General features: G+C 42.9%; 1 protein-coding gene across 2 annotated transcripts in view; it reads left to right on the plus strand.

Moving 5' to 3' along the window:
* DCP1B (decapping mRNA 1B) overlaps nt 1-13,389 on the plus strand; it is a 52,094-nt gene extending 38,705 nt beyond the window's left edge. For both annotated transcript variants that reach the window (XM_014854158.3, XM_044755728.2), the window contains 4 exons: nt 5,790-5,918; nt 7,425-8,288; nt 10,537-10,782; nt 13,169-13,389. In XM_014854158.3, coding sequence (XP_014709644.3) covers nt 5,790-5,918; nt 7,425-8,288; nt 10,537-10,782; nt 13,169-13,249 — 1,320 coding nt within the window. In that variant the 3' untranslated portion in view covers nt 13,250-13,389. The remainder of the gene's footprint in view (nt 1-5,789; nt 5,919-7,424; nt 8,289-10,536; nt 10,783-13,168) is intronic.
* Nucleotides 13,390-13,643: the final 254 nt, after the last annotated feature.

Genomic DNA, 13,643 nt, shown 5'->3' on the forward strand with positions numbered 1-13,643 from the left:
TAATGTTAAATTTTAAGTGGAACTCTCAGAATTAGTTCATATTTTGTTTCTTAAATATGTAGTTCCTAACTCTTTTCTTGAAAAGACTTAGAAATGAGTGACAACCCAGAAGCAATAACCACCAGATTATTCTTTCCAAATATTCTTCTCTCCTAGAAGGTATCAGGGCTCTTTAAGGAAATTCCTGACTACAGGTCTGGGACAGGAAAGTCAAACAAATAGGGTCATGTGAAAGGGGTACAATAGTCAGCTTGAAGGAACCACTGACCAAAGCGTCAAATTCTAACATCAATAAGAATGACTTCAGTGGATTGAAACATGTTGAATATATAAAACCTATGAGTTTGTAGTGATGAGAGAGAGCAAGCAGATTGAAAATAAGAAACAAAATAAAAAATAATTAGTAGCTATCCTTGGAGGTAGTAGGACACCAACTCCTTCCTCTGAAAATTGGTATTAAGAATTAAGGGTTTATCTTGCCTGGCCAGTATGGACCATATTTCAGAATAACCAGATAATCCTGGTTGATGAGGGAAAGTTCTTCTCTACCAAAGAATTCTAGCTGTTAAATGTAGATAGAACTTAAAAAGACCCTGGTGAAATAACTGAGTCAGGTAATGATCATCAGTAATGTTTATCTTATGAAGATAGGTTGATGGAAACTTGACCAAGGAAGGATCAGGCTGCCACCACCTGAACCCACTGATCAGCATCATTAAAAGTTGAACAACCAGACATTGTGTGCCTCCTAATGCGATATAGTGTGAAATATATAGCACCACCTTGAAATAATTCTTGCCAGAAGAGTTGATCCTGATCTCAGTCTTAAGTGCTAACTTTCTAGTTTACAGAAAATGAAAGGGAGGAGGTTAGAAGGGCAGGTAGAAAAACAAATTAAATGACCCCACAAGGAAGCAATCAGAAAAATCTTGAACAAAGTGAGACGTACTAGAGGACAATTGACCAAGTTTCTTCAGTATGCCTTTAAATTTGTTGTTGATTCATCCTTGATTGACTGTGAGCTCCTTGAGTACAAAGAACATCCCTTATTCATCTTTATATCCCTCGTCTTCTTCAAAGTTCCTGGCACATAAGTGCTAAATAAATGGTTGTCGAATGAATCAGTGCATATGAATATGAATATGAAGATGAATAAACCGCAGTTTCATTATCCTGTCATGGAGCCTGGACAGAGATGCTTTAATCCCAGTTTCTGTCATTAACAACCGTTTTTGTATAGTCACGTGCTGTATAACAACATTTTGGTCAATGATGGACCACAGGTTATGACAGTGGTCCCGTAAGATTAGTACCATATACCCTAGGTGCGTGGTAGGCTATACCATCTAGGTTTGTGTAAGTACTGTACGAGAGGAAGACATTTTCCTCTGTCCTTCTAGGTTCTTCTGGCTGGTCCAAGAATTAAATTGACATGAGACAGATAGGAGAAAAACAAACAAAAATTTAATAGCATGTATACCTGGGAGAAACCCAGGAAAACCAAGTAACTCACCAAAATGACTGAAGTTCTCTCCTTAAATACCACCCTCAGCTAAAGACAAGAGAGGATGTTGGGGATGGGGAGAGTCAGGGACTTCAAAGGGAAGGAAAGCAATTCACAGGTAAGTGAAAAGGAGCAAATGTTTGGAAAACAAGTGTTTGGCCACACAGAAACAGAAGAACACAGAAGGGAGCCCAACAAACAAGCTTTTCTAGGTTCCTCTCTCCCTACCACCTAGTTCATGTGATGCCAAGGTGATAGCTCGCTTCCTGAAACAGGTTTTTTTTTTTTTTTTGAGAAAGATTAGTCCTGAGCTAACTACTTCCAATCCTCCTCTTTTTGCTGAGGAAGACTGGCCCTGAGCTAACATCCATGCCCATCTTCCTCCACTTTATACGTGGGATATCTACTACAGCATGGCTTTTGCCAAGCGGTGCCATGTCCACACCGGGATCCGAACCAGCGAACCCCAGGCCGCTGAGAAGGGGAACATGCACACTTAACCGCTGCGCCACCAGGCCGGACCCGAAACAGTTTTTTTTAATCTGAATTCTTTTAGGCAGTTAAGGGGGAGGTAACAAAAAAACTTTCGGAGTCTTTTGTTTTGTAAAGATAATCAGCCTAAAATAATCCTCATGTGAGAGAGACACATTCTGGGGTGGCAAATTTTGTTTCCCTTCAGTACACACTATGATGTTTGCACAATGATGTAATCACCTAACAAGCATTTCTCAGAACATGTCCCCATCGTTGAGTGATACATGACTGTATGAGTTTTTTAATTTTGTTTACTTCTTCAACAGTTATTAAAAGATATCCTAATGACTTGGCAACTAGTCAATTATACTTTACTAATTGTACTATGTTAGGCACACTAAAGATTAATCTTAAATCTAGGACTTGGGTTTTGTGAAGACAGCATAACAGTGACCAATAAATAATAAATGTAAATATTGAACAAAAATTATTCCCTTTCTTCTCCCTGCCTCCTCTCAGCACACACACACATGTTGTGTTGTTTATATTTTATGGTATTTTGACATCTTAAAATCTTCTGGTTAGGGAGAGACTGCCCCTCCCTTGGCTTACCAGCTCTTAGAGACAGCACAGGGCCCAGCCAGGAGCGTGCCTTTGATGCAAACTAACCAGCTCAGGCCTTCCCTCCCCTGTCTGTCCCATGCACCCCAGGAGGCCAGCTTCCTCTGTCTTAACCCTCTCAGGGCCAGGTCAGGCAACTAGGGACCACTCCTACAGTTTAGAGCCCACTGGAATTATTCAAACTAGCCAATCCTAAAGTGCAGAAACCCAGTAAAGACTCTAACCTCAATTTTCCCTTCGCTCCTGCTTTCTGCCTCCTGACCACCGTAAGGCTTTGCCAGGTGGCCCTGTGTAGGGTGCTGTGCCCCTGTCTCCAGGACCTGTGAATATAGTGAACTGTATTTCCTGAGCCTCCCCAGTGTCTCCTCCTGTACCCACAGCTGACTGACTGCCTCGTAAAAGAACACAGAACACACACACACTCAGAGACATTCATACGTGGTTTTGGAGGCTTAATTTGGGCCATCATTTTATACTATTCCTACAACTTGGAATATTTTTCCTCTCATTTTTTTTGCTGTTCAGAATCTACATATCTTTTCAGGCCTAGTTAAAATGCCACTTTTTACATGGAGTTTTCTCAGATCTCTTCATTCAAATTAATTATTCTCTCCACTGAACTCACCAGTCTATTACTATTTAGAACTTATTTTATTCTTCCTTATTTACTATGTTTAAGTCAACTTTTCCCACTACACTATTAACTTGTTGAGGTCAAAACAATGCTCTGTCATCGTTATTTCCCCGCAGATTGGTTGTTACAGTGTTGACATGAAGTGCAGATGTTTGATCAGTGTATAGATTGTTTTTCTATAAAATCAAGTACATGCTATATGCATGATGTTAATTGCTCCACCTGTGAGTTAAATAACATAAGGAATTATTCCTTCTGCCGTGACAGCCACATGACGTAATGTGACCTTTCGAAGCACCTACATGATCACGTTACTTCTCTGCTCTGACTCCTCCCTGGTTTCTCATTGCCTAGTCTGTGAACCCTTAGACTCATCAGCGTTCCATAGCATGGCCCCAGATCTTCTTCTGACCCCACTGCCTTCCTCCCACTGCCCCTACAGATAGTTGAAACTCCTACTAAACCCAAGAACAGTTTTTCTTCCTGAAAGTGCCTTCATGCCTTTTCCCATGCCCTCTGTTTTCCTTCTTTAGCATCAACAAATGATCAGCCTTTCAATGCCCGTTTCAAACGTTCTTTGTCCGCCGTGTGATTTCAGGATCAACCAGATGTGTATGTCCCACTGTAAACTTCCATTGCGTTGTATAAACCCTTCCTGTATTTGCCTTACGTTTGTGTATCTCCCCTTCCCCCTACCCTCAGACATTTCAGAAAATGTGGAGATCATGAATAAAATGGTTCTTAGGTACAGGAGAGGGAGGAAATGGAAAGAGGACAAAAGAGAAAGAAAACAAAATTTTTCCTCAGAATTCTTGTTGTGAGGAAGTGAATTTCCTATTATTGGAAGTATTCAAGAAGAGACTGATTACATACTGGAGATATTATAAAAGAATTTCACTTCTCTGGATAAGTATTACACTAAATGACTTCTGAGATCCTTTCCAACTCTAAAATTCTTAAATTTATGAAAATCCCAAAAAGTAAGAGGAGGAAACATTTTGAGCTGAAGGTATACGATATTGGTAAAAGTGAAGCCTAGTGACACCAGATATAACTTTTTACCTGAAGATAATAAAATAATTTGAAAATCTTATTTGGGCCAATATTTTGTGTTTTCTCCCCCAAGAAACAATTTTCTGTGAATCTGCTGTAAAGTAGCAATGCTGTTAACTTGAGCTTCATCTCCTTTCACTTCTTCCCTTCTAATTGAGAGGCAAGTGAACAATAAAATAGCAAAACCTCAGTAAGAAAGAGCCAGGGCCAGAAATGGTCTGTAGGTTGCATGGTTAGGTTCTCAGTATTCAGAAGTGACTATTCTGTGTTTTAAGATTATTTTGTGTTTTGTGGTTTAAGGCAAGAATTCATAGTTCTTTTCTAGATAAAGCTGTGACTTATTTATGAAATTGAAGAAATTATTGTCTTTTGATGTTCAATGAGAAAATTCAAAAAAGTATAAAAAAGAAAATAAAAATTACCCATAATCCTGTAACCCAGAGAAGTCTACTTTTAATACTTAGAGTGTGTTTTCTTTCAGAAGATAATTAGTCTTTTGTGCTTTAACTTTATAAACGTACGTGAATACGAGTGGTAGGAGACCCCATGTCCTTATGTCCTTGAATTAGAAAATACATCCCAATCACTGTAAAAAACGTTGTGAACCTTGGGTTCCTGAGGGACCAGATTGTGTTTATGGCTCATTCCGTGTGAGAGACAGTGTGAAATATTTTCTGGCCCAAGGCCTTGACTGTACAGCTGAAACTAACGGTGCTGTAGAGAGTCTATAATACAGAAGGTGGCATTTTTCTATTCAGTTTTATTCAGTGTTAACAAGGTAGACACTGATATCATTGCTGTGCTCTTTTTGTTATGGATGCTACTGTGTTAGCAATTGCATGGTTGGTTAGATTAATGTATGATAATGATTCAGTATTTGAAATGAGGAGGCTTGTCTCTTGTCTCTTTCTCTGTGAAATTCTAATTTGTAGTGAGTGGCTCAGAACACTCAGATTTGAATTATTCTGTTTATGCAAGAAGTCATTTATTAAGTAAAGATGATGTTAGTAATTTTTAAATCAGTGGTTTTGGTTTGTAGACCAAAAAGGTTTCCTTGCTTTGAGGATACATCTCTCTAGTTTTAAGTCAACTGCTAATCAGGAAATAAAACCCTGCTGCAGTCTAGACGTGTTATTTCAGGAGTAGTTTCTGTCATTGTTTGTTACTGAAAAGCATTAGACTCTGTATTTTTAAACTAGTCCTTCTTGCACGTATCTCTAGCCTTCCAAGTATCCAAGTATCTAAGAGCCTGTCAGTCAAAGGCTGATGTTGTTGGTAATATTTTAAGGCACTGAATTGTGCAACTAAGAAAAATTAAATTTGAATTCGATTTATACTCAAGTATAGCTCATATCCGAGGAAATTAAGGGATTTTTCTTGGTACATGAAAATCCATCAAAAAAATAGCTACTAATTAGATAAAATAAAGAGCGAGAAGGTATGTTCTTTTAAGAAGATTAAACCTCCTTTTACACCAGAATTGAGTTCTTTTTTCCATTCCAGTGCAAAACCTGCTCTGAGCCAAAAAAGATAACCAGTTCATCTGCCATCTATGACAACCCCAATCTCATCAAACCAATTCCAGTGAAGCCCAGTGAAAACCAGCAACAGCGCATCCCTCGGCCCAGCCAGGTAACGACGTCCTCTGCTTTTCCTTTGTGGTGTCTCTATAGGACTCTTAAAGAATTTCTACCCAGAGCATAGTCAAGGGAGGGCCTGGTATTCTTCAAGGATACCTTAAGGTAAATCCAAGAAAGAGATGTCAAATTAGATTTTTTCATTATAAATAATTTACTTTTCCTAGAAAGGGGTTAAAATTTTTTCTTTTGGCATTTACCATACTCTGTGCTAATCTCTTCTGGACTTGAATCCTTTGAGGATAGTGTATTTTTAAAAAAATGACAAACTAATAACATAGAGCTGACAGGAATATCACCCATCAGGCCCATATTCTTCTGAGGTAGATAGTTGGTTTCCCAAGGCCACTGAGAGAATGACAACCAAGGCAACAAAATTCAGTGTAACATTTCTGAGCACCTCCTTTGTACCAGGTACAATGCTAGGCACTCTGTACAGAGAAGGGGATTCCTATTCTAAGGAGTGGTATAAAATTCCCCTTTAGACCCAACGATTTGTCATTGTGCTTGCATCTAAAATATAAATATAATAGCAGTTTTTGTATGAGTATGTATTTTTCAGAGTAGTACAGCATTAACAAAATTGCTAATCTGTGAGTGCCATTATTGATTGTAAACATAATGGGTCTGTTTCCATTTTTTATGGTTATTTCTCATTAAAGGTTTTTTTTTTAAGGAATTAGTTTAAATCAATTTTGAAAATGAACATGGAGCCAAAAGACATAAAGACTGACTAATGAAAGTCTTGTATTGAATTTTTAAAAAAATAAGTCTTTTCTAATTATCTTTTAGCTTTTATTGTTTGCTTTCCATGGGAATTTTTTATTTTCATACAGAAGCCAGCTTTAGGCTTTAGAATGAAGCTCCATGTTTTCTTAGCCCGACAATAGAGAAAGCCTCAGAAAGAGGAAGAGGTGCTGTAGAGCAGAAAGGAAAGAGCTTTTGTAACTGGCCCGGCCAAGGTGGAGTTCATGTATTTGGCAATTTTTTTAAAGCTACTGGTATATAGTTGAAAGGTTCAAGTTAGACTAAATGACTTACATTTCTTTCCAGCCCTAAATTTCTGTAAGTCTTCGAAAGGCTACTGGGTATTCTGAACTTCTCACATTCCTGTGTATTCTCCGTGTCTCCTTGTACTTTGCAGGATGAGATAGACTTCCTGTTGAAGAGGTTATTTACCTTTTAGTGTATACAGTTTGGACATAGTGGCCTCCAATCTGTGAACTGCAGGTCCATCAAGGATCATATGCCTATTTTGTCAATCAGCAGACACCAAAATATAACAGCTGTCTTGGGAGCAGTAGTGGGGAATGCTGTGAAGATTTTTGACATTAAAAAGGAGGTCTCATTTTTGTAAAGTTCATCATAATTAAGTGTTTCATCCTCTCTAATTGATCTTTGTAAGTAGAAGAAATTCTTGGTTAGGTACGTTATGTTTTATAGCCTTCTATATAACCAAGTTGTATGTAGACCCATTTTCAGGTATTTTTATTTTTTCCAGACCTTAGACTCTGAACCCCAACACTTGTCCTTGACAGCTCTCTTTGGAAAGCAAGACAAAGCTACATGTCAGGAAGCTGTGGGGCTCCCACAGTCCCTCCACCAGCAGCAGCAGCCACAGCAAGAGAAGTTTCCAATTCGGCAGGGAGTTGTACGCTCCCTGTCCTATGAGGAACCCAGAAGACACTCGCCTCCCATCGAGAAGCAGCTGTGTCCGGCCATTCAGAAACTCATGGTCAGGAGTGTCGACCTCCATCCATTGTCAGAGCTGCCTGAAAACCGGCCCCACAAAAATGGCAGTACCTCTTCTGTTGGGGAAGTTTTTACTGGCTCTGTCCAGCCGGGGTCCCCCCATAGCATTGGCACTTCTCATTCTCTACAGAGTGCTTCCAGAACTCAGAACCTGTTAGAGAAGCTTCAGAGTGCCCCAGGGGCAGTGAACAAGTACAGTGCTAGGACACCAGTACCTGCTAGCTCAGCTGCCCCGAACTCCAGCAGAACTGTCACTGCTGCCACCCCTGCAGCTCCACCACAGGGGCTGGCTCAGCCACAGCTGGTGTATTTCAATGGCTCCCTTCCACCTCAGACGCTAGGACACCAGGCTCATGGAAAAGAACGGTCCACACTCCCAGCGCAAACGCTCCCCATCCCTGACAATCAGCCTAGCAGCTCTGGAGTGATCTCCCCTCAAGAGTTACTGAGAAAGCTTCAGATTGTGCAGCAGGAGCAGCACCTGCACGCGGCTCCCCGACCAGCCTTGGCAGCGAAGTTCCCTGTGGTCACTCAGAGCTCTGGAGCAGGGAAGCCCTTGGCGTCCTGGACCGACAAGACATCCAACACAGAGAGGCAGGCTCCTCTCTTTCAGGTAAATACCTCCCAGGGGTGGGCGAGGGGAGGGTCTGGTTATCGTGCATGAGATTGAGAATCAGCTTCTGTGCTCTAGGGGCATTTCTGTTTAGAACGGGGTGCCAGAAGCCATGTCTGTGCATCTCACTGTCACCTTAACTTTCTGCCTGGGAGAGACTCCTTGCTTAGCCGTCTGGGAGCTTCCCTCCTTTTAGAGATACTTTATTTGTAGATCTAATCTTCACAGTGTTAGAAGGTCTGAAGACATGGACGTGAACATGAGAAACCCTTATCTTTGACTGCGGAAACTTATGGTCTCTCTGAAACCGCTCTGGGACACCAGACATCTGACCTCTCTTGTTATTTCAGTCCACGGTAAATTATCGCGCATTCATGTATTCAGTGACTGTTTCTGAGCACTTACTGCGTGCCAGGCATTGTGCTACACGAGGGTGACTAGTGCTGAAGAGAGAGACTCCCCACCTTTACAGAGCCCACATTGTGTGGGTGCCTGAAGTCAACAGAAAAAACTTATCATAACTCCTTAAAGGGGCAGCCTATTCTTGTTGACATTGCCAGTCTAGCTTAATAAAGATCAAGAGAGGGATAAGTATGCCATTTAAACAAGTAGCCAGAGAGAGGAAAATATTGTCATTTTTAGAAATATTCTGTCCTTCGAGGAAGATGGTCCTCTATTCATCAGGAGCGTGCAGCAGTGAGAGCACCACACGCTCTCCCATCGCCTGTAGGAACACCTGCAGACCTGACTGGCGTTTTTCCATCTGGATTGGTACAAATTCATTGAAAATGAATTTCATTTGAAAATTAGGACCCTGTCCCAACTTATCACATATATCATCATTGGTCCCTTTGTCATTTTTTGGCAAGTAGCTCATAAGGGTTCCTCAAATATCTTTCACTTTTTTGAAAACAAAGATCATAGGCGTGTAGTATAAGCCTTTGTGTATGTGAGACCCTGAGGCAAAGTGTTCTTGTTTGCTATTCATTAAACTCTCAAATTAAGTACCACTGCTGTAGAAACAATGCTTGTCACTCACCCGCATTGTTATTTCAATGTAATATTTCAATGTAGTATGTCCCCTTTTTTTGTATCTGCTTTTTTTCTCTTTGATGATTTAGATTGGACACTAGGAAAATTGGGTTAATAGTTTGACATAAACTTCTGCATGCACAATTCTCTTTTCTTTTTGGTGCTCGCAAGCGTGGAGAGCCGAGTAAGAAGGTGCACGTTTTGTCAGCCCACACTGTGCTCTTAACGGTGCTGGGAATCCTCCTTCAGGGAGCATCTGCCCTCAAAATAGCAAATAGGGACAGTTAAAAGAAACAAACAACCTACCTTCCTCTAGGATAGTTTCTGCCCAAAAAGATACTGAGGGAGTGATTGCAAAATTACAGCAGCTTCTAGATTGCTGGTCTTTATGCCCCTCTTCTCGTGGGTTCTGTGGGGGCATTAGGAGGCTGATGAATAACGTTCTTTTTTCTCACCAAGTTAGAAACAAATGAGAGAGAGCTGTAGGAGCCAGTCAGATGTCACTGGCATAACTGGAAAAGCTATTGGAAAACTTGATTTTAAGTCTGTTTGCCAACTGAGGTAGACACACTTGCCCAGAAATACAAGTCACTGGTGGTACTGGGCAATACCAACCCCAGGGGGGTGCCCCCAAAACTGCAGCATGGAGAAGGAGACAGTGTGTGCTCTCTGCAAGCAGGCAGAGCCTATCAGGAAAGGACCCGATAGTCACACCTGCCCCTGGTGAGGGGTGAGTGGGAGGCAGAGTGAGCCCGGAGTGTTGCTCTCACAGCGCTTCCTCCACGTGAAGTCAGGAGTGGGGCGGGGGGGGTGCCCCCGACTAGCACAACAGCTCACGTGGGTTGTTGGGCCTTTAGGTCAGAGTAGTGGACAACTAGCCCTGAGGAAGAGGCCAGCAGTCCTGAGTGTGTGTGCCAGGTGATGATAGTAAACCAGGAAAGTAAAGTATTACTCAGAGGCCAAGCTTTGTATGTGATGACAGCAATAATCACCACCGCAGGCTGTACGGGAGCTGCTTAGTAACGACAGAGGAAAAGAGAGAGAAGTGAACGGGAGTCTGTTCTCCTGTAAGCTTTTCCCACCCAGTGGAGCTGTGAGCAGTTAGTATTTAAACTCGTTTATATGCACTCTTGCAAGCAAAGGGACTCTTTATACTGTTCGTTTCATTGAGTTGCTACTTACTCCTGCCCTCTGTGTCTGTATTTGCTGTGCGCAGGTCATCTCACCTCAACGCATCCCTGCTACGGTGGCTCCTTCTCTGCTCATGTCCCCCATGGTGTTCACACAACCCACCTATGTCCCAACAAAGGAGAGGGAGAGTGGGCTTTTGCCCCTGGGAAAACAAGAACCAGCTGCTGCCTCCACCAGCCTCCTGCCTCTGCAGAGCCCAGAGCCCTCTGTGATCACCAGCAGCCCGCTCACCAAGCTCCAACTTCAGGAAGCACTGCTGTACCTCGTTCAGGTGGGAGAGCCGCGTCGTCTCTCTTCTTACCCTTACCGATCCTGCTGACCTATTGGTTGCCACTGTGATATAAAGACTCAGTTATCCTACTTAGTACGCCCCCAGAATACTGTTCCTAAACCCCGATGGCTTCTGTGCTCAGTTAGCTGGCTGAAATTCAGAATACTACCTGTGGCTTTGGGAGGCTCACTTCCTCAAGAAGTTTGTAATTCGGAGGGTTGACTAAGTCCTCCGAGCAGCGGCCTGTCAGAGAAGAAGGAAGCACTTACCATATAATTAAACACCCACCGAGAGGGTTCTAGGTGCTGCAGGGTGCCCACACCAAGAGCTCCCCAGTGGGAAATAGATGCAAGAGCCATCTTGAGCAAGCGGCAGCACTTAGTGGAAAGTTCAAGCTGCCTGTTCAGACTGTTGAACAAGGAGGAGGAGGAAACGGGTCAGGAAGCAAGTAACAGCTCTGGCTTCCGAGGGCATATTTTACAAATAATTCTGAAACCTGCTAGTAAGACAGGCTGGAAGGAGGGCACTTCTTGTCAGCCATGTGTCTCCCTGGCCTCTCTGAATAATAATGACAGTAACCACTAATACGTACCTGGAGCTCTGTGCCAGGCTCGTCTTTAAGTGCTTTACACGCATGACTGCACTTAGTCCTTACACAACGACTCTATTATTTTTCCTCTGTTAGAGACAAGGAAACTGACGCTAACTGACTGGCCCAACTTCACAGCACTAGTAACTAGTGGAGCAGGACTCAGCTCCATCTGGTTTCAGGCGCTCCTTCCCACCACACTGGCTTGGGGGCCGCAGTAGGAGCAAGGATGTTGTGAAGATCGCCTTGGGAGCTCTTTCAGCAGTTCACCTGCAGAGCACACCCAAAAAATAAACGACAGGCCTTGAAAGCAGAATGCTTGTATCTAGACTGCCTTCAGACGCCTCAGTCTGATAGAGAGTCTTTAAGGAAATGTTTGTGGTCCTTTGCTTACGCTTCAGATGGCTGTTAGAGAGCAGGCTGGTGCTTCTGCAGCTGTCCCATGCTACTGGAAAAGACAGTGGTCTCTATTAGTGAAAACATTTCCTAAGAGTAGTGTATTTTAGAGAGAAGCAAAGGACTGGAGGCTGGAAATCAGCGTCTGAGTGGAAGCAGCAGCACAGTCTGCTGAAGACCTCAGCGGGCGCTTGGGCCGTCCCAACCAGAACGTCAGGGTAGAAGTATTGCTCACCTCTCTAAGTCACTCAGGATAATTTCATGAGGACTCACATAGGACAGCTGTAAACTTCCTTTCTGTGAGCAATCAAGAAAAAACCCAAACTGGAATTTTAAACTTTCATTTTTTTCTGGCTCATTCCATTTAAACCACATTGTTCCAAAGATCTCTGTGCAGGTGCCAAGACTCTGAAAGTCTGGAGAAGTCCCTGTACATTGCCGGTTAGGAATGGTATTTGTATAATTCCCACTCCGTTTCCTCCGCGCTCTGCTGGACGTTTCGCTTCGCCCGTGTTTTGGACAGCATCTTCTGTGGAGCTGGTAGCAGTCCTGCGGGCAGCCTGCTTTTAGTCTTCGCCTGTCGGGAAGACACAGTCTTATTCGTAGGGACTTTGTGGCTACTTGGTAGGAAGTACAGGGATAACAGCGTTCCTTTCATTCCGTGAGAATAATGCTAACTCTGTGTGTGGGGTGCCAAGAAGGAATGAAGAGGGAGTGTAAATGTGGGTGAATTGCTAAAGCTTTAAAGGATTCGCGTGGGAGGGAGAAGTCTCTAGAATTAAAAACAAAGAAAACCACTGATGAAACCCAAGATTCTCCCTCAGCCCTTAGCCAGGCAAAAGAGCCCAGAGACACCGGTCTAACTGCTACCCGTTTCCAAGACCAAAAACTTTCCATGACTAATGGGAGAACTATACTGGCTTTGATGAGGCACCAGTGAAGCATATTGCAAATAAAGCCTTAACTAATGCCCCAAATAAGTATGCACACCGTAAGAGACTTGGAGGAGATTTGAGAACCACAGCAGTCTCCTAACTAACCTCCAGGAGCCGCTCACCTGGACCGTTTCCTCCCGGTCCAGCCTGCTGTTGGGCCCCTGCGTCCTTTCGCGCAGCCTACCAGGCTCCTCAGACTAGACCTCGTCCATCCTCCACATGGCCGGGCTGCCCATCTGTGCTGTAGGTGATGAGCACCTGCTACTTCACATACCACCGGAAACCTGCCTTGCCTTCAGCCCCACTTAGCGTTCACAGATGCAAATAAAAACCGCCAGCTGTTAGAGCGGACAGGTAGAGAGGGGCCTCTTAGGATCAAAATGCTAGTTCAGCTCCGAGACAGGGCAACCTTTTGTTTCTGCCAACCAAATCGTATTCCCTTGGGTCTTTTGATTTTGTTTTCCAGAACGACGACAACTTCTTAAATATCATCTATGAAGCTTATCTCTTCAGCATGACACAAGCAGCCATGAAAAAGACTCTGTGAAAGCAAAACATGTTGAGACTGATTTTCAAGGTCCTCCAGCGCAAGGTTCTTTCCTGTCAAGTGGTGTCACCCTAAATGTTTCTGCCTTTTTAAAAAGTATGTGTAATATGAAGTAAATGTTTCCGACTTTTTTCAGTCAAGCTGTATTTTTCATCACATCCTTCCCTACACCTGGTGCTAAGAATTGAGTGGGTAGAAAAAGTCCTTTGCTCATATCACACAGTAAATGCCAAACTTAAACTACTTTTGTCTTACATGTATGGGGTCATTTCTAGAAGACTTAGCCTCTCTGTAGGAAGGGCTGTTGTGGGAACTTGGTTTCTTGTCTGTTAAAAGCTTCAGTCTTTGTTTGAACGCAGAGTGCAAATTTCCCTGTTGCTGAGCTCCCTGTGCC

The sequence above is a fragment of the Equus asinus genome, chromosome 22 (assembly GCF_041296235.1).
Source record: "Equus asinus isolate D_3611 breed Donkey chromosome 22, EquAss-T2T_v2, whole genome shotgun sequence".
Classification (NCBI taxonomy): domain Eukaryota; kingdom Metazoa; phylum Chordata; class Mammalia; order Perissodactyla; family Equidae; genus Equus; species Equus asinus.